The sequence below is a fragment of the Haliotis rubra genome, unplaced genomic scaffold (genome assembly GCF_003918875.1).
Source record: "Haliotis rubra isolate DU_JTF1 unplaced genomic scaffold, ASM391887v1 Scf528, whole genome shotgun sequence".
NCBI classification, from domain to species: Eukaryota; Metazoa; Mollusca; class Gastropoda; order Lepetellida; family Haliotidae; genus Haliotis; species Haliotis rubra.
This window is the reverse complement of record NW_025767222.1, coordinates 360,743-382,926: the sequence shown is the minus strand read 5'-3', so window position 1 is coordinate 382,926 and position 22,184 is coordinate 360,743. Positions and strand designations below refer to the sequence as shown.

Here is a 22,184-nt window from a genome sequence, read left to right as displayed (position 1 = left end):
AACCAACATGTCAGCTCCCACGTCGGCGAGACATTTCGGAATCTAAATGTTATCAGAGGAAACCAGAGCAAACATTACCGGTACCGCGACAGGGGGGCCAATCGTCATATTAATAGCTTAGCGGTTAGTTTTCAGATTAAAAGCTGAGAGCACTTTACTCTATGACGACAGTTTCGTGGCACCAGCCTCTTTGCGCACTGTTAGATCTTTATAAATTATAAGGGTGGACAGAATGATCCAGAAACGGACGTTTCATGACCGTGTCAGTGTCAATTTGTGTAATCTGCATTAAGATAATTTTGCCACGTACTTTGTAAAGCATGTTAGCCTGTTATTGTTTTTCAAAGTTAATGAAACCATGAATAATTTATTGACACCAGCAAAACATAAATTCCAATTTTCAAGAGGTATTGTGCTGCCTTTTAGTTTCGGTGGTTTTTCGTTCTACCTTTTAACTGTTTATTACTCAATAAATATACTAATAAAGATTTAAGATACTTCGTGATGATAAAGGACTCAAGAGTAAAATAGTAGGTAATCAGGTAGTAGGTAACGAAGATCATCAATTTACTTGAGGACTTTGATTAAAAACATGAAATGATATGTAAAGTATCTGTCAATGCATGGTTGATCATACCCATGCTTTGCAAATCCTTCAGTTCACTGTTCAAATCGGACATCAATTTCTTTGTGATTTATATTTTACTATATAGACTCTTCCGTCAAGCCTAAATGTATCTCCACTATTAAAGCCAAATTCGACAAGGGTGGATATGATGATTTGGCGCTTTCCAACATAATGCATATTTCGCACACGGCTGGAATTTGACTTGGACTTTTATACTGAGTTAACTCCCTTGACTCAGGAAGATAATGTTTCTTATGTAGTTGTTGAAAGAGATTCATTATCTGAGTGTGTTTCTGTATCATAATATCTTAAAGGTAATACATGTATATCTTAGAATGTCCTCTTAAAAGGAACCCGTGTAGGTCCGGGTTAGAATGAACTTTCAGTAACCCATGCTTGTCGTAAGAGGCGACTAACAGGATCGGGTGGTCAGGCTCGCTGACTTGGTTGACACATGTCATCGTTTCTCAATTGCGCAGATCGATGCTCATGCTGTTGATCACTGGATTGTCTGGTCCATATAGCTGGAATATTGCTGAGTGTGGCATAAAACTAAACTCACTAACTAACTTAAAAGGATGCATGAAGGAAGTTGCACATTGCACATAAAAACAGTGAATGAGTGAACAGTCTCTTAAAGTGGTGAATGATTTTCAGCTATGTATGTTATCATAACCTTGGAGAAGAACGGCCAGTATCTAAACTTACAAAACATTCCTGCTAGGTGACTTCATTTGCATGTTTATCAGATACCTGGTTCATCAGATTGGTTTATCACATTGACAACATTTTCCAATACATGGCAAATATTATAACAGTTACTATTTATGCTCATATATGTTGAGACGCTTTAGGCATTTGCTGCAGGCTTGGGGTTGAATGTCAACGTGTGATTGAACTGGTCCCGATAAATGCCTGTACTGTTCAGCTCGCTGAAACCCCTCCCCTTTAGTTTGTAGATGGATGTCACTCCGGCATATTTGAAAGGGAGGGGTCGTGGAAGAGGGCGGGGTGCAGGGGACCAGCAACAAAACAAGAACAAACAAGTTGGCAGCTCTGCTTGGAACAATAACAGGGCTGATGGTAACGTCTTTATTTTATTAAGTTCAAGTGTTTTGATATTACATTCAATGTGAGATTGTATAATAAACCATTCAAACCATTCAAGTCAATTCTGCTCACTCAAAACATCGGTACTGTAAGTCCCCAAGGTCCCTAGTATGGTGATCTACCTTCAGTTGTTGGCAATCTATAGCCTGGTTTTGTATTGTATTGTTCACTTTATAAATATCGTTTTATGATAACATGCTAGTTTTACTTGAATATCTGTGATACACTGGTAGTTTTACTGTTCTTTGTCAGCAGGCTTTTAATTTCTACTTTTATTTTTCTCTAATACAATAATTAATTGGTCTCGTCATCATATGGCTGCAATATTGCCGATGTGACGATAAATATTAACTCACTCACTCACTGAAAACATCATTTAGAACTTTAATAACAGGAACTGAACTATTATATAATCCAAATTTCAAATTGTCGTAAGAGGTGATTAACAGGTGGTCAGGCCTGCTGACTTGTTTGACACATGTCATCGTATCCCAATTGCGTAGATCAGTGCTCATTCTGTTGACCACTGGATTATCTGGTCCAGGCTCAATTATTTACAGACCGCCTCCATAAAGATGGAATATTGCTGAGTGCGGGGTAAAACTAAACTCACTCACTCACCCAAATTCGAAATTATACTGAAATTTTCAGTGGACTTGTGGTTGAATATTGGCCATTAAAGTTGTTTTAAAAAAAAATAGTAGTCTAAAGTGACAAGAATTTTTTTTCTATTAAATCGTTTCAGTAATTTATTATTCACCACTTATTATCTTTCTGAAGAATGTCAAGATCAGAATATGTACTGGTACAGTATTCTCTCTTTAAATAAAAATATAAAGAATTGTTACTAAATGTACATTATGTTAAAATTATTGTTGTCGAATTGTATTTTTTGTTTCTTTAGAAAAATGTTTCTTTTAAGATAATAAATCTGCCCAGCATCGGTTCAAGGAAGTCAGTGAGTCCCATCAGCAGTCAATACAGCGCCATCTGCAGGACAATTGTGATCAGTCAGACAGTTCCGAGGAGGAAGATGACATTGGAAACAATGTCTTGGAATCAATCTTCAGTGGATACTCAAAAATTATAGTAAGCCCTTTTTCCAAGGAATACTGTTTTGCTCAAGTATACCTGTCACAAGAGTGAGATAGTTTCTAATATTTAAACCAATAGAAAGGTATATTTTGCAAGTGTGCCACATGGTGCTGACATAAAAACATTTAGGCGTTCACTTTTTGGAATTTAATTGTGCCTACCAGAAGAATTTTTTTCAATGTACAGTCGTGCCCTGTTTATCCTGACACTTGTGTTTTTCCAAGGACCATATGTTAAAACACATACAAAGAAGTGTCTCACAACGAGCTTGCGGTAATGTGCTTGAAAAGCACGGTTGATTCCTGCATCCATCGGCTGAATGTGTGCCGTTGTGTTGGTCGGCAGGAAGTGCAATCTGACATGTGTCAACTTCACATTGGGGGTGTGGTGAGCTGCATTGTCCATCAGTAATATAACACACCTACCTCTCAATCTCATCTGTCTGTCAAATGCTAGCAACCAATCTTGAAACAGTTTTTATTTTATGCATGCTTTTGCGTGGTTCCTGTATCTAACATAAACTTCCAGATTAAAGTCACTACCAAAATAACGGGGACATCTAGCCTAGTTTATCAGCGTAATTATAGTGACCCACAAATTGACACGCCTCAAAAGCAACTCAAAATTAACTCTGTGTCACCTTGCTAATTACAGGTAGTTAATCCTCTCATGCTTCAAAGACTGACGACATTTTTTTTGTTAGGGCACGCAAGGCCACTTGGTAAAATGCGTGTGTAAACATACTGACAGGTGCTCAGCCTTCCTGATAAACGAGAAAAAAATGCATATAATTTAGCGTTTTGTATGTGAAAATGACCGTCCGGTTTACGGAAACCGGGTTTCTGGATAAGTGAGTAATTTTACAACGTTGTGAATTCGTTTTAAGGAACTTTTGTTCGGAAGGCAAGTTTTCCGGATATTTGAGTTCGGGTAAACGGGGCACAACTGTAAATATACTAAAATGAACAAGGTTATTTAAAAAATCTGCTCAGATCACTAACCATGTTTTCATGAATTTCAATCATTGTATTTAGTCACCATATGGCTGAAATATTTACCGATGTGACTTAAAATCTTCTCACTCACTCACTCACTCACTCACTCACTCACTCACCACTCACTCACCACTCACTCACCACTCACTCACCTCACCTCCACTTTTCACTAAGTTTGCATAATGAATACAGTGTTGCCCTCACTCACTCACTCACTCACTACTCACTCATTGTGCTCATTGTACTTGTCACTAAGTTTGCATAATGTGAATACAGTGTTGCCACACTCACTCACTCACTCACTCTCCACTCACTCACTCACTCACTCACTCACTCACTCTCACTCACTCACTCACTCACTCACTCAAATTGTGCAAAATAAGTTTTCACTAAGTTTGCATAATGAATACAGTGTTGCCACAGTACTTGCTAAATTACTCTCACTCACTCACTCACTCACTCACTCACTCACTCACTCACTCACTCACTACTCACTCACTCACTCACTCACTCACTCACTCACTCACTCACTCACTCACTCACTCACTCACTCACTCACTCACTCACCCTCCTGACAGAACAAGATCAGCCAAATATCTACTTCAATTGTATGACCTTGACCATGTTCAGGTGGTGGCAGTGTTGATGTGAACAAGGCCCAGGATGACCTACTTCACTCGTTCCGATCGAGCACATCAGCTTGCCTTGTGTGTATCGACACCATCAAGAGAGAAGAACCAGTAAGTGAAATGCTACAAATATTGAATATCAGTGTTTTTGAGTGTCTGCCTTTGTTGACATTTTACACTGCTGACTTCGTATATACAGTGAGGTACAGTGGAGTGGCATAGTCTATCTTAATTTTTCTGCTCTATATCCATGAAAGTGATGGCACCCATACTTGTTCCGTAGGTTCAAGTGGTTTTTTTTATATGGCTGCTGGAAGTCCTAGATTACTGAGAAAGTGTAATCCCAAATATCTCATGTTACAGATGGTATGTGGTAAAAGTCTATACTCGGTTAGCATGTTTCAACAACATACATGTTCATTTGTTTTATTTTTATCAAACATTTTGTATAAACCATAATAACATTAGGTATTTAGTTAGTTGTTGGATTCAACTTATACGATAAATTAATTTCAACCAAGTTTGTCAAAGCTCGTAAGTTCAGATTTGTATTTTCTCCCCTGAGATTGCCAATGGAGTCCTTTGCCACCTTTTACATCGTGGTATTTCTGCAGAAAATGTTCGAATGTCAACTTGACTAAGTGTCTGCCTTTGTTGACCATTGCTGACCACATATTCAGGTGTGCTAGAGTGGGGGTCTTCCCACTTACCCAACTCCTATTGTTTCAGTAGAAGAAATCACTGGGGTGTGATAATCCCCTTTAATCCCTTATTTGGTTCCCTGTGAAATAGTAACCGGGGCCAAATGGGATAAAATGCCTCTACGTTTGATTCAATGTTTGTCTGTATTTATTAATTATATGCATACAAGTTATCCATTTATACAACTTAATACAACATCATGTCACATATTATACATCAGTATTTCACAGCACACCTTTCACACTTAATTACCAGTTAAATGTGATACTGAGTCTCTTGTACATTTCCAAGGCACGGTTCAGTGCAACTCATCTTCTCTCCTAGGTGGAGGTCTGGCACCGTTTCTTAGCTGTAGAACACATGCCTCCACCCAGCATTGTTCCATCTTTAAAAAGCCAATGGCCTTAATGTCGGGGTGGAAAACACAGTCCTTCGTCGGGTCTTGATACTAAGTCCCTAGTGTGGTGATCTACCTTCAGTTGTTGATAATCTGTAGCCTGTTTTTATATTGTATTGTCCACATAGTGCTATTAGTTTTAACTTTCCACACTAGATTTAATTGTAATTGTGAAATTCTAGTTGTTTACTGTCCTTTGTCGACAGGGTTATATAATATACACACATTCCATTTCAATATCAAACATGTTCTCGTCACGATATGGCTGAAATATTGCCGATGTGACGTTAAATATTAACTCACTCATTCACTCTTGATACTGAACTTACAGCCCCTGTAGACCAAGTACTGATCGCCGTGTCCATTGGGAATGAAACAAGTGTTTACGTGAAAGTTTGCCATAGTGCAATGGAGAAACAAGGAAATCTCCATACTTTATAATACTTGTTGTTGGCATAGTTCACTTAATTAAAATTCAATTTGTAGCAAATGATATGAATATGGTTCATATAGTTTATCTTGTGAAATATGTTCACCGGTGGTCATCAGGTTGCTCTGATCGGCCCTGATTGGAGTGCTGGGTGACCTTATGTCACAACCATAGCAGGGGTAACAAATTCACTCTGCACAATCACTGACCCGTCACTGTTAATCTCTTTTAATCCCCCCAGCAAGTTGGGTAAGTGGGAATGAGCCCTAGAGTGCAGAGGAATATTATCCCCCACCATTATCCCATTAGTTACATCTGCCAGTAGTTTCACACCCTTATACAAACAACTTTACAGATGATTGCATATCTAATCTCCTTCCTATTACCCTTTAATAGTTTAGAATGGAATAACCCACACTTGTGTATGACAAATAAGACAAAGCACTATAAGCACTAGACTAAGATTTATCAAACTATTTACAACAATATGGACAAACCATATTGAATCCGAGAATAAGACAACATAAGAAGCACTGGACAAATCAGAATATGACAAAGCACGATAGAACAAGACAAAGTCACAGAATCTGAAAACGAGGTTTAGCCATAGTGTCCGATGGCGTCAAGGAATTCTAGCGGTGACTTGGCTCTCTGCTGGAGTTGGTCTTTCAATCTCTGGATCCTGTTCTCTAGCTCCCTGTAGACCCGTTTCTGTGTAGATGGAGCTGCCCGAAAGTCAATCTGTGCAAGCTTGACTTGATCTGTGGTCTCTATCTTCCGAAAAACGGCAGTGAATCTGTATAAGTTCGGGTGGTTATGAGGCAAGGTTCAGTTGAGTCTGTTGTGAAAGCCATCAAGGTTGTTGTTTGTGCGAGGGCCTCGTGCTTGGTGAAGGTTCCACAGGTGGAGAGGAAATCTGGCATCATAGTCTATCCAGTTCACAACCATATAATCATTGAAGTCCTCAGTAAGGTTAACGTCAAGGGAAAAAGTGGCAGGAGCAGCACGCCGGATCCATTGTTGAACATCAGGGTCATCCTTCTACTGTCCCACTAGTCCTAGGTCTTGCGTCTTGCATCAGATGGCTTGTGTGCAATGAATATAGCATCCCTTGATCTCTGCTGTGGGCAATTTGGCTTCCACAGCATGGTGTATTTGGCCTAGTGGTTGCCAAGCATATCGAAATCGCTTCACATGGGCAGCATGTGTGTATGGCAATTTGGAATATTGCTGGAAAAGCATATTTATAGCAAGATTCCATTCCTCAGTATAATTGAGTTAACTCAATTACAATTGTATGTAAAACTGAGGAAAGAGATAATCTCACCTTGCGTGGAAGAATTGATGTTCATGCAAATATGTAAAGAGTTTTGTATTGTATGTAATTTGTATCTAAAGCTAATGAAAAAATAATCTTACATTGAGTCAGTGTTCGAAATAGCCACTAGCCCGCTAGCTCGTGGCTAGTAAAAATCCAGTCGGGCCAGTAAATCTCCACAGTCACTGGCCCGAATGGCTAGTGAATTTTCATGGGGTCATTTTGTAAATACATGTATATCACTCTCTCCGACTTGTTAAGTTGTAATACACTATTAAATCATGCAAGATTATGGCCTGATAAAAATGTTCATCATATTACATTCAAATTTCGGGCCAGTGAATAATTTTGTGGGCTAGTAACTTCCAGGCAAAGCTAGTCCATATGGCTAGCAAAATTTGGAAACTATTTCGCACTCTGCATTGAATGGAATAACATGTAAAGAGCTTTGTATTGTATGAAGGGAGTTGGCTTGGGTGCTATTCCTTCAGCTCATCAGAATGGAAGAGTCTATTAAGGCCGAGGGTATTGTTGTAATCTGACTGTGTAACAATTGGCAATTTCAAACTGTGTAACTAATGGGAGACAACCAGGAGGGGGATACAGGTTTGAGCTCCATCCGTCCAAGATGAGGGGGACAGACTTTCTAAAAAAACATTATAGATAGGAAAACCAAATTTGGTATGTGTTTTCAGGGACATGAATGCCTTGATGGAGTACGAAAACGGAAACCGTGTTACAATTTGTTACGGAGTTATGGCCCTTGTGATGCGTTTCTTGACTTAGTGCATGATATCCCCATGATGGGGACAGATTTTCTCAAAAGCCGTTATAGATAGGGAAAACAAATGTGGTATGTGTTTTCATGACATGAATGTCATGGTGTAGTTAAAAAACATTGATTATTATGTCTTCTTGTTTGACATAAAAGACTGCTAAAATGATTTTACATGTGTCACTGTTTGTGTTCAGATCTGGAACTGTAAAGGATGTTTCTGCATGTTCCACATCCCTTGTATCCAGAAGTGGGTGCGAGAGGGCGTCTACCAACAAGTATATCAGTCCGACAAGGATATTGGACCTACATCGGCTCTACCCTGGTTTTGGTAGGTATTGAGGGATAATTCCTCGAAACCCATATCAGCTCACTAGAATGCTGGCAGTAATAGCTGAGTCCTTCCTAACCATTAGGGAGTTCCTCATAAGATGGGTTCCTTGTATGCTGTGCTTTATGTAATATAGGTTTGAGTAGTCAGACTCATGACTCGCGTAGATGCTTGCTGTAATTTACTGGCTGATGTTATGTACCTTCAATACAGTGGAGTGAGAAGTAACTCAGCAATTAGAGGATTTTTCTTATCCTGACTCATGCTTATTTGCTTGTCTTCTTCTTCTGGCGAACCTAGTGGAACACTTGTATCTCCCAATTGAAGTTCCTTCAATAAAGAATCACTCATTAGTACTCACCACGAGTTACCTCCCTTCTAAGCGGAGCGAGGGCACCACCCAAGCCCATGTGCCTCACTCTCTCCTTCTTAAGCCCAGTGAGCTGGGCGTGAGAGCCCTGTGTCTCCCAACACACTATATCCTTTAATTATATTTAGTTAGTTCCTCTTATACGTTAGTATAGAGGTAGTACTAATATAATTATTCAATTTGCATTGATTATTAATTGTGTTTCTGCTGTTTTATTCACGGTTAGTCGTGTTTGTTCAGTAGGCTACATTAATGAAAAATTGCACAGAATGTAAACTTCGTTATTCTGATACCGATCCACATTTAAAATGCCCTAGTTGCATTACTCCATGTTCCTTTGATTCTCGTTGTAAATTTTGTATCAATTTACCTATCTCTGCCTTTGACAAATATTTATGTTCCGTTTATAGACGGAAGGCAGATAAATCCCGTAAACAGAATTCAAACATGGCTAATAGATCGCAAATTAATGTTTCATGTCAACTGTTGACTGAGGACCGCCACCGGCTGGTGGCATGCCTGAGTTTCCCTCGGCGGATAAGCGTGGGGCCTTGATCCGCTATGTCCAAGAAGCGACCTGCATCTCAAGAGCTGCCGTCTTCTCAGTCAAGTCGAGGAAACCATCCATATCATCTACATACACTCGTACACCAAGATCTACACCTTCATCTAAAGGGAAGTCAACAAAATCTAATAATTTTGCCTCTGATATCTTACCAGTTACAGAATTAGCATTATATGATGATGATTTGCCAATTATCATTCAGAAGTTAGATCACAAGAAGCGGCCCGTTTCTGCGACTGTCACCTCAGCGCAGATGAACACACAACCGGAGATGCCGACTCTATCTCCAGAAATTTTATCTGAGGGTCCGTCACCTCTGCAGAGAGACATCCCTCATCAGCGCAACCGCTTCAGGCGACTTGATCAACCACATAATGAGGGGTGATGGAAGACTGCTACGGCTTACAGAGGCCTCAGAGCCACGGGCCTCAGAGCCCACCCCATATTAAGTCATACAGGGCCTCAGAGCCCGCCTTGGCTTCAGCGTGGGGCCTCTGAGCCCATAGGCAGCGCCTCCGCGAAGAGCAACCCTGCCGGGTGAGCTCTTTGCATAAGGTATCCCAGGCGCCTCCGTGAAGGAGCCAGAGCCTCACCTTTTGCAAGAGGCTTGCGAGGAGAAGGAGCGCTTCGCCCGAGCACGCACCTTTGTCGTCATGCGAAGGCGTCCAGCGAAGCAAAGCTCATATGTCGGATCGGACACTGACTCCAGACATTAGCGTGGGGCCGAAGGCTAAGTGGTTCTACATCGCCTAGAAGGCGATCAGCGTAGCCCTCAGCGTTCGAGAAGTCCAGAAGCGTCTGCGAAGCCATCACCGTTCCACGAAGCCCACAATCTCCGCGAAGGATGTCTTCTCCAAGGTCTACATACACTAGCCACTCGTCAGTCCGTTCTCCTCAGTCCTCACATAGATCTTCTTACAGATCGAGGACTCCGACATATCGACCATCGTCAGAGGAGGGCGATGGTATCATTTTCTCAGAGGCTGAGATAAGGTATTGGATGGTAAAGCGAATTACAACTGGCCTCTCCCTCTAAGAGCGAGGATACAGCCCAAACTTACCTGATGTTAGATGATGATGTAGATCATATCACCGTGCCTCCTATGGATCCTATACGCAGCCGTTCCTGCTAAACTGGATACAGCCTACTCCAAATCTGCTAAAACTCAACTTACCCATTTACCATTCTTCAATGCCAAGAGTTTTTATGGACATAATATGGAGCCCTTTTCAAGACTCAGGAGATTGATGAAAACTTTAAACTTATCAGTGATTCCAAGTCCAGAAGTTATAGGGTAGACGATCGCAAGATGGCCCAGTTAGATACCATTTCCAGAAGGATGTTCTTTGGACTCAACAGATCTAGGACTGTTAACGAAACTCTCATCACCAAGTTCAAGAACTCCACGGATGAGGAAGACAGGATGATCTATTCAGCTCTACTTATGCAGAAAAAGATCAACAATTCCTTACAGACCATCTTTCAGCACTTACTGAAACTACTACCATGACACGTCGGCAAGGATTACTAGCCTCCTGCTCTTGGAATAAACAATTCACAGAGCCCCTATACACAGCTCCATGGTCTTCACCCTTACTGTTTGGTGGCAACATTAACAAGGTCTCCAAGGAAGTATCAAAAGATTCTAGAGAAGTACTCATGATTAAATCTATGGATACATTAGCGCACGTCTTTAAACAATCAGCACAGAGGTACTCGGGCAAGTCCAAGTTTTCAGGGCTACAGAGAGCACGGGATAAGAAATTAGCGGCCGTTAATAATCCCAAGGATTCCTTTCGTCGCCCGTACAACAAGTTCAGAGGAGGATCAGCTAGAGGCAGATCATCCAGAGGTGCCCGTGGATTTAAACGATGAAAGTCAGGTTCGGAACGACTGGAGTCTTCCACCCCCAGTCGTCCCAGTACAACCTTCTCAAGTGGGTGGACGTCTACAACTACACTGGGAAAACTGGGGAATACTTCAAGATCCGTATGTATCCAACATCCTTCAGTACGGATATCGTCTACAACTCAAGGCCAAGCCACCGTTAACAGTCAACCCACCAGGGTTCAACGTTCATCTGGCACAACTTCCGATGTTAAGAGAAACAGTTCAGTCTCTACTAAACAAACAGGCCTTAGAAGTTCTCGATCAGCAAAACATCATACCAGGTTTCTACTCCCCAGTTTTCCTAGTGCGAAAAAGAATTCCAAAGAGAAGTATCGTCTCATTTACAACATGAGCACATTCAACAGAGAATTTCTATGCAAACCACCAGCGTTTAGCATGATACATTTACCTCAACTCCGTCATCTAATTAGGTCCACTAGATTACATGGTAAGTATAGATCTGCAGGGCGCATACCTACACATTCGATTCATCCCAGTTCAAGGAAATATCTGAGATTTATGCTAGGCGGCATACACTACCAATGGAAAGTACTTCCCTTGGAATCACTTGATTTATGGATGGATATTCACAAGAGTAACCAAGCCTATTGTCTCATACCTACATCGTCAAGGCCTGCGGAATGCATTTTACCTAGAGCGACGGTATACAGGTGGATCCAGATCCACAGCGTCTCAGACTACAGCTGAACTTTACAATCAAGCTACTAGCGCAGTTAGGCTGGTTAATAAATCTACTCAAGTCGGACCTAGAGCCCGCGGGATCTGCAGTTTCTAGGTATCACGATTCCTTACAGCGCAGAATCGTATGGTAGTCCCGGAGGACAGATGGATCAAGATACAACAACTGATCCCCCAAGCCCTACTCTCTCCGTTACCACTACGTCAGTGGCAGAGGCTACTGGGACTACTCACATCAGCTCAAGACTTGACACTCAGAGGCAGGCTTCAATTACGTCCATTACAAGTCCTCATCAATGCCCATCTCGAGGACCCTCTACCGTTCAGTCTACCAGATTACATCAAACCACATCTACTCTGGTGGACCAAGAGATTGAATGTTTGCGCAGGCGTCTCCTTAGTAGAGCCGGAATCGAAAACACATCTCTACGTGGACCAGCGTCACTAAAAGGTTGGGGAGCCCACCTTACCGGCAGGACAGCGTCAGGCCTATGGAGCATTCAAGAGAGCTTATGTCACATAAATCTGCTAGAGATGCAAGCAGTCATAAACGCCATAGGTCACTGGAGCAACCTATTACAGAACGCTCAGTTAATGATTCACACAGACAACTCAACAGTGGCGTTTTATGTGAACAAACAAGGGTCAACAAGATCACTGAATCTTCTCACTCGATGTTTCAAACTGTTCGATTTAGTCGACAGTCTAAACATACGTATCAAAGCCTGCCACATTCCAGGAGCAAAGAATGTGTTAGCAGACGGTCTCTCTCGGCCGCACCAACCGTCGCCGACAGAATGGATGCTCCACACAGAGATATTCAATCAGATAATCATGGAAATAGGATCTCCTCTGATAGACCTATTTGCCACCCGATTCAACAATCAACTGACAACCTTCGTATCGCCAGTGCCAGATCCGTTAGCTTGGGCAACGGACGCACTAAGCATATCATGGGAGGGACTAAACGCGTACGCTTTCCCGCCTCCTGCGTTAATCCCACAAGTCTTGCTAAAAATCAGTCAAGCGAAGAGCCTCGATCTGATTTTGGTCTGCATACTGGCCAGCGAGCGTGGTTTCCAGACCTCATACTAGGAATCGGAAAACCAGTACTTCAGCTCCCACTACGCTCAATCTACTGATACATCCGCACACCAAACAAGTGCACAAAACACCAGAAGCATTCCGACTTCACGTGTGGATTGTATCAAGGCATGTTTGAATAAGAGGTTATTCCACCAGGCGCGGCGAAGCGGTCACGCTTACACTAACGTAACTCTACTAAGTAACTTATCACGATGACAAATGGCTCAGATTTGTCAATTATGCTGCTAAGAAAGGATTTTCAGCCAGATTTGCTACACATCCTCAAGTGGCAGATTTCTTATGTTTCCTCGTCAAACTAAGAATCTAAAAGGATCTACACTGTCCACTTATCTTGCAGCCATAAGTTCAGTCATAACAATGAGCGAGTCAAATTGACCAAAACACGGAGTTACTTCGCCTTGTTACGTGCCTTTCGATTGGAAGACCAGCGGGAAGTTTCAAGCGCCAGCCTGGGATCTAAATGTGGTACTTCAACACCTCACAAGTGAGGCTTACGAGCCATTGTTATCTGCGTCATATGAATCATTGACCCACAAAACCTTATTCCTGCTAGCGTTAGCCACTGCATGGGATGTCTGAAATTCAGCTTTGGATTACGAGAGAACGATTTGATGATATTCATAACATGGCTCATCTGGGACTTAAGCTGGGATTTTATAGCGAAAAATCAACTACCAGGTCAACCAGACAGGTTGTTCCATGTCCCAGCTCTCTCATCCATGCTTGGACCGCGGGATACGATGGACTTATCACTTTGCCCTGTCGTGCACTGAAAATATATCTCCAAAGATCCAAGCAAAGTAGAGGGAAATTCAAAGATTGTTTATCCCTATATCTACCGCCTCACAGACAGAAGTGTCGCGCACTACCATTTCTATTTGGATCAGAACTGTCATACTAAGAGCCTACAAGGCAGCTGGACTGGACCCTCCAAGTGCTACTAATCCTCACGAAATTAGAGCACTAGCTTCAACTTTGGCTTTACATGGAAATTGCTCATTGAATACCATCATGGAGGGATGTTTTGGAGATCCGATATGGTGTTTGCCAACCACTATCTGAGAGATATCACCACCAAGGATGTCTCAGGTATCCACCATTTCGGTCCCATGGTCCTCGCTCAACAGTTGACAGTTCCACGGAGAAGATAAGTCTATCTTGTTGATTTTATACTTATCTGATAACAGTACTAATAGCTACATGCTATCTATATATATTTGCTTAAGTTAAAATATTATCTTAAGCTCAGTACTATGATTTATATCATAATATATATATACCTACAACTCTTACGAGTTTCTACTATTATATATATGTTCAGCTTAAGTTCTTCCTTAAGCTCAGTCATATGTTCATTTCATAACATGTATAAGTTAACAAACTATCAGTAGTTGGTTACTATTATACAGCTTAAGTTATCTTTATACCTTAAGCACAATTCTGTTATAGCTTATATATATACATATTGTAAGCTTACTACTTTGGTTCTTATAAAAGTATTCATTATAAACTATCAACAGTTTATACTATCACATTAATGGCTTTAGCTTAATTAATGTTCTATATACTTTTATTATATGCAGTAAATTGTAATAACCTTCTTTAAAGGCAGCTGTTATATTAACAGCAGGAATTCAGTTCAGTGCCTTCATGAAGTTCCCATAGGGTTATTACAATCATATCAGTTCAAATCACTAATTAGTAAAATCCAAAGTATATATAATCCCACCTCCTAATCCGTAGGATTCTACAAGCAAATAAGCATGAGTCAGGATAAGAAAAATATGAAATTTTTAGAGTAAAATTAATATTTTTATACTTATCCTGACTCATGAATAAACTCCCTCCGTCCTCCCCACTTAACACTTTGGATTTCTCGGGAAAAAGAAAGTGTTGGGCTCAAAAGCAAAAAGGAGAGTGAGGCACATGGGCTTGGGTGGCCCCCTCGTTCCAGCTTACAGAAGGGAGGTAACTTCGTGGTGAGTACTAATGAGTGATTCTTTATTGAAGGGAACTTCAATTGGGAGATACAAGTGTTCCACTAGGTTAAGCCAGAAGAAGAAGACAAGCAAATAAGCATGAGTCAGGATAAGTATAAAAATATTAATTTTACTCTAAAAATTTCATTCCCCTTGCATTAGCCAACAGCTGGCAGCCCAAAACTGTGGTACAAATCTGTATCATGTAATGTTATAGGTGTGCATACAAAACATCCTTGTTTTGAATAATAGAAACATCGGATAATAATTGCTCTGATGATGTAAATTTTGGGAAGAACAAGTTTACTTCCTGTACAAACTTCATGTTTTCTGATATTTCTGTTTATGATATTGAGTACTAAAGAGTACTGTGTTGGGTTTCATCCAATCACAATCTACGAGACGTTTGCTGTACCTGTATATCTGTTTTAGTACAGAGGAACCCAGTCAACTTGAATGAATTTTCTTGTTTTTGAGATAGATGGCCATTTCACAGGAGCAAATCAATTTCTAAATATATTAGTCTTTCCATGTACACTTACATACACCAGCAATACAGTGCTGTTGTAATCTTGTGACACCTTACAACTGTGTTCCATTGCTGGCTCGTAAGGCAAGGGGAGATAATTCATTTTGCCTGTGATGCGCATGTGAACAGTGAATTATGATAGTCATGCTTCTACATATGCATATAGCATTAATGTTTACAGTTAATGTGTACTTGATGAATTTATATACTGTGAATGTAACTTTTGGAGATAATATTTAACAAAAAGGTGACTACAATTCCATCAATCATAGAATTTCAAATTAGAGTTATCAGTATTGCAACAGTGCTGGAGTTATTCCACCTTGGTTTCTGGCACTGTTTGATGACTGCATTAGGATATAGAGTCAAATATGGCCAGGGTCCCATTCCTCAAAGCGATCGTAGCGCTACGACAGTCGTAACTCCCATACTTTAACATAGACTTACGACTGTCGTAGCGGTAAGGTGATCGGTAACTCCCATACTTTAACATAGACTTACGACTGTCGTAGCGCTACGATCGCTTTGAGGAACGGGGCCCTGGTCATCTTAGGTGCAGCAATTCGCCATGCAGAGTTGTATCCCTTAGATGAAATATAATCCTATATTCATGGGTTCAAATCCCAGGTTCACCATCATTATGGTTTTGGTACGACAATACCTGACCCATGCCTGTAGGCTTCATTAACATCTGAGATATGCAGCTTATTTTTCCCAACATGACCTGACACACCATAGGAACTGTTATTCAAACTGACGTTGACCTAGGGGTGAAACGGTACGCTCTTACCACGGTACGATACGTATTGCGGTACAAGGCCTTCAGTTCAGTCCGTTTCGGTTCGGTATATGAGATATGATCATAATGCAGAAATGCACAGATTTTGACAAAATGATTTGATTTCTAGACATTTTAGAAAAGTTTAAAAAGGTTAATAAAACAACGGTACGAAAACCGAAAATACTGAGTTTTTAGATTGCATTACGGTATACCGAACCGAAGGCAAAATACCGCGGTTCTACTAATACCACGGTATACCGTTTCACCCCTACGTTAAACTGAACTTAACGCGCCTGATCTCTTCTGTCTGACATTGTAGATAACAAGCACTGTTTGAACTGTATCTTCAAACAACTGTTTCTGTATCACACTGAAACCACAATGGTCACCATAGTAACCTGTCCTCCTGCCTTCCAGGGCCTTGTCCGCCATGTCCACAGATGGTCAAGTCCAAGTGTTACTGTGGACGCCAGCAGCCGCAGGTCAAGAGATGCAGTGGGAGAGAGTGGGCGTGTGGTCAGCCATGTGGCCACAAACTGTCTTGTGGACAACACAACTGTCAACAGCCCTGTCACCCAGGTAGCTTAATCCACAGACAGACATTTACACAAAACTCTTGCATTATTGCCAGTGAAATGTGTTTTTTACATTAGGTTTTTCTCCTTTTTCACCTGTTTTACCTCGATTTTGATTTTCAGGAATCTAATAACAAAATGAAAACACCCAAAGTGTTGATGAATAAATGTTAATGAGGAATGTGATCAAAGGAATGATATATTTAACATATGTTGTCATTTGTCTTTGTCAAGGCTTGTAGTTTGTGACTGATTGTCTTTTTATCCATGTCCACAATAACAGTAAATTGTTTTGTCAGGGGAATGTCAGCCGTGTCCTAAGACAAGTGTTCAGAGTTGTCTGTGTGGGAAGAAGACCTCCACTCGACCATGTGCCACCCCACAGTGGAAGTGTGACCAGGTGGGGAGAGCCGCTATGGCACACATGCCAAGCTTGTTTTGAATTTAATAGTTGTCCAAAATGTTCTGTTTACTCAACAAATTCATGTACATTAGACCAATGGAGATTCAAGGGAGGAAGGTGTATCCAGCAGTCTATGCCTTTATTAAGGCTAAGTGGATCCGGCGCTCTGACTCAGTGACTTTGTTGATTAGATGTCCGTGAGGTCAAATTGCATGGCTTAATGCTCATGATGTCAATCACTGAATTGTCTGATCTACTTTGGATTCTTTACAGACCTGGGGCTCGTTTCACAAAGCTATCGCAGCGCTACGACTGTCATAAGTCTATGTTTCAGTATAGGAGTTACAACAGTTACACTACGATAGCTTTGTGAAATGGGGCCCTGTATTACACACCTGTATTACTAGTGCAGTGTAAACAACAGATAAACATAAACAAACACAAATAGTAGTTTTGATTGGGATTACTTACCTATTTTTCTGTTTCCAAAGTTTTGAATTGTTTGCTAAATATGATAAAGAATGTTCTCTGTTAACATGTATTGAAAATGTACACATCTGTAGGTTCCTTGTGAGGGACAGGTGTTAGGATGGTGTATTGGACCCCTCAATTTGCTCTTCAGAGTTGCTTCCCTTAGGCATGCCAGTGACGTATAATCTGAGTTCGAATTCCCTTCTTGCCTACGTTATATTTCTAGGTTTGTCTGGAAAATGTCTGTGCTTTTGATGTCACCAAAGCTTTCCTTCACCATCAAGTTGACATGTATTGATGTATCTCAAATAAAGTTTAAAACAGCTGGAAACTGAAATCACTCACTCTCACTGATTTGTTCCTAGCCATGTGGCAAAGCTCTGCGATGTGGCAATCATCTGTGCGAGGACATCTGTCATCAGGGAGCCTGTGGTGATTGTCCAAGATCGGGGAAGAGAAGATGTCCTTGTGAAAAAACAGGTAACACGTCTGACAGATAATTCACTTTATTCTCAGTTGTGCAATAGAAAATACCCTGTTTGCTGTTGTTTCTGAACTGAAACCAAATACTTTTACTTTGCCTCCACTTCATGTTACATTCCTGCTTGACCACGGTACAAGAATCTGTATCAAAACATAACACTCTCGTAATAAAGAAGTTGTTATCCATAAAGTTTGTCTAGTGTGAAACCAAATACTGTTGTGTCGAACTTTAATGTATCAATTCTATGGTTGTCTCTGAGTAATAATGAAGTTTATTATGTAAGCATATTTTCCCGGCTACCTGATTGGTCTAGAGGCGGTCACGTGACCGTCGACAGAAAAGCATATTGACTCCAACTAAGGTCCCACCAAAAGTCACATTGACTTGAGTTACTAAAAATAGATTTTGACGTCAAGCTATGACGTCATTCGATGGTTTACATGTATTGTTGACAGCATTATTGGTTTGTAGCGAAAATAAAATTACTTTTCTTGACTAAATGGACATGTTTTGGTTTTTAGAAGCTTTTTATTCGGTAATTACATAATAAAACAATTATGGACTGGTGAATTCGGTCAATACCTGTTTTTCTGGACCCGGGAAAAGCAATATTGACCTCGGACTTCGACTTTGTCCTCGGTCAATATTTGCCCTTCGCAGGTCCATAAAAACAGGTATTGACCTCATCACCAGTCTATAATTGTATAATTTGACTTTATGGATAACAGCCTCTTGTTTATTGCATACAGCGACGTTTCAGTGTAGATTCTCTGAGCAGTAACTGCATATTCAGTCATCACTTTGCAACAGTGATGTACGTAGGATGGCTCAAAAGATTCACATAGATCTCTTCAATTGCCACATGCACAAACCAATGAGCTAAACGACCATTCAAATAATTATGGTATCATCGCCAGTGAATTGTGAATTCTTTTTCAATTATGTATATTATGTGGAGGGCGGTGGGGTAGCCTAGTGGTTAAAGCGTTGGCTCGTCACGCCGAAGACCCGGGTTCGAATCCCCACGTGGGTGCAATGTGTGAAGCCCATTTCTGGTGTCCCCCGCCGTGATGTTGCTGGAATATTGCTAAAAGCGGCGTAAAAGCAAACTCAGTCAGTCAGTATTATGTGGAACCAGATTGTTTACCTGTGTCTTTTGTCAGAGTATGAACTCCCATGTACCGAGGATATCCCGACGTGTGGCGATACCTGCGGCAAGACTCTGATGTGTGGGCAACACACCTGTACACAGCGATGTCACCAGGGAGAGTGTGGATCGGTCAGTGTTGATGCAATCTAGGATAAATAATCTTTACAGTTAACAGTTGTTTCAATCTCCACAAGTAGTGGTATATGCCAATAATGTTGGGCAGACTTTCGAAATCTTTAAAGCCTAATGAACCCCAATATTAGTCTAATGACCGCAGGCTATATAGACTTCTCTTAAGTATTTAATAAGTGCTCTATGATATTTCAAATGCATCTTGTAATTACAACTTGTTACCTACCTCAATGTTTGTCATAACTATCAACAACTGCTGTATCTGGTCAATGCTTCATTTACCAGTAGAGAATTGGACTTTAGTAACCCATGTTTGTCGTAAGAGACGACTAACGGGATTGGGTGGTTAGACTTGGTTGACACAGCCATGTCCCAATTGCGTAGATCGATGCTCATGCTGTTGATCATTGGATTGTCTGGTCCAGACTCGATTTACAGACTAGTGCATATAGCGTGAATGTTGCTGAGTGAGGCATAAACAAACAAACAACACTTCATTATTTAGTGTTTTCTTGGACATAGCAAATCAGTGTCACAAAACAGCATTGGTTCGTTGAAGTTACAATAACTGTGATTGTCTTATGTTATGTTCCAGTGTCGTCAGATGACCTTGAAGCGCTGTCGGTGTGGGCAGAAGCAGAAGGAGGTCCTGTGTAGCAAGGAGTATCTGTGCGACGTCAAGTGTTCCATCATGAGGGACTGTGGCAAGCACTACTGCAAGAGAAAGGTACAGTGAATCCCATGGTCACTATGATTGCTAATCACTAATTGTTATCAAATTCTTTGGACCATTAGATTCAAACTTGTGCATTTGGGATTTATTTTATGACCCCTTAAATTTTGTAACTGAACAATCTGTTTGTGAACACGGAAAGGACTTCCCACCTGACTTTCTTGTTTGCATAAATAACAGCTACAGTTTCTATGTGTTGGCGTAGTCTAATGAAACTACCCATTGTTGGAAAATTACCAACTGCAGTTAACCACTGTCAAAGTTGACGGGACCTACAAAAACACTGTGTTATCCGAGGCTCAACATATCTAAAATCATGAATGAAGTAGGAATACACAATTACCAATGTTTACTTCAAGACAACTTAAGATCAACATCAAAGTTCAACACAACAGTGTTTGAAAGAGTAAATAGCTGATATTAGAGAGTTATGTTCTGTGATGTTCACATGCTGTGTTTGGTTGCAGTGTTGTGATGGAAGCTGCCCAACCTGTGAGCAGGTGTGTGGGAAGACGCTGCGATGCCGCAACCACAAGTGTGCCAGCCGGTGTCACAGAGGTCAGTACGTGGTGGGGATCACCAGTATCAGAGCATGGCAGTAGTTCATGGCTTGTAATGTCAGTAGTTAACATGGATACCATAAATGAAGAAATGAGGAAGATACATTTAATCACTTTCTTTCTTTTTCATATTGATAAAAACAATATATTGCTTACAGACCGCGTCGTACAGCTGTAATACTGCTGAATGTGGGGTGTCAAACACACTGTCAGAGTTGTACAATTGACTATGCTTTTAGCAGAGATTTCTCATGGATGTGGAAAAGGTATTGTTGTTTCTATTTCCAAGGACATTAATACAATCTCCTATATATATTTGCCTCTGATGTATTGTGGTTGTATTGTCCTCACCTGCGACACTTCCTGTGGTTATATTGTCCTCACCTGTGACACTTCCTGTGGTTGTATTGTGCTCACCTGTGACACTTCCTGGGGCTGTATTGTCCTCACCTGTGACACTTCCTGGGGCTGTATTGTCCTCACCTGTGACACTTCCTGGGGCTGTATTGTCCTCACCTGTGATACTTCCTGTGGTTGTATTGTCCTCACCTGTGACACTTCCTGTGGTTATATTGTCCTCACCTGTGACACTTCCTATGGTTATATTGTGTTCACCTGTGATGCTTCATGTGGTTAAATTGTCCTCACCTGTGATGTTTCATGTGGTTATATTGTCCTCATCTGACACTTCCTGTGGTTGTATTGTGCTCACCTGTGACACTTCCTGTTGTTATATTGTCCTCACCTGTGACACTTCCTATGGTTGTATTGTCCTCACCTGTGACACTTCCTGGGGCTGTATTGTCCTCACCTGTGACACTTCCTGTGGTTGTATTGTCCTCACCTGTGACACTTCCTGTGGTTATATTGTCCTCACCTGTGACACTTCCTATGGTTATATTGTGTTCACCTGTGATGCTTCATGTGGTTAAATTGTCCTCACCTGTGATGTTTCATGTGGTTATATTGTCCTCATCTGACACTTCCTGTGGTTGTATTGTGCTCACCTGTGACACTTCCTGTTGTTATATTGTCCTCACCTGTGACACTTCCTATGGTTGTATTGTCCTCACCTGTGACACTTCCTGGGGCTGTATTGTCCTCACCTGTGACACTTCCTGAGGCTGTATTGTCCTCACCTGTGACACTTCCTGGGGCTGTATTGTCCTCACCTGTGATACTTCCTGTGGTTGTATTGTCCTCACCTGTGACACTTCCTGTGGTTATATTGTCCTCACCTGTGACACTTCATGTGGTTAAATTGTGTTCACCTGTGATGCTTCATGTGGTTAAATTGTCCTCACCTGTTATGTTTCATGTGGTTATATTGTCCTCATCTGACACT

The 22,184-nt window shown here is 41.1% G+C and overlaps 1 protein-coding gene across 1 annotated transcript in view; it reads left to right on the top strand.

Annotated features, from left to right (window-relative positions):
- Nucleotides 1-9: 9 nt before the first annotated feature.
- LOC124252872 (NF-X1-type zinc finger protein NFXL1-like) overlaps nucleotides 10-22,184 on the top strand; it is a 35,346-nt gene continuing 13,171 nt past the window's right edge. Inside the window, 11 exon segments of the mRNA XM_046686545.1 lie at nucleotides 10-123; nucleotides 1,581-1,711; nucleotides 2,661-2,826; nucleotides 4,457-4,568; nucleotides 8,277-8,410; nucleotides 16,726-16,910; nucleotides 17,206-17,306; nucleotides 18,146-18,260; nucleotides 19,428-19,543; nucleotides 20,142-20,273; nucleotides 20,747-20,837. Of these exon segments, the coding sequence (XP_046542501.1) occupies nucleotides 1,588-1,711; nucleotides 2,661-2,826; nucleotides 4,457-4,568; nucleotides 8,277-8,410; nucleotides 16,726-16,910; nucleotides 17,206-17,306; nucleotides 18,146-18,260; nucleotides 19,428-19,543; nucleotides 20,142-20,273; nucleotides 20,747-20,837 (1,276 nt within the window). The 5' untranslated portion in view covers nucleotides 10-123; nucleotides 1,581-1,587.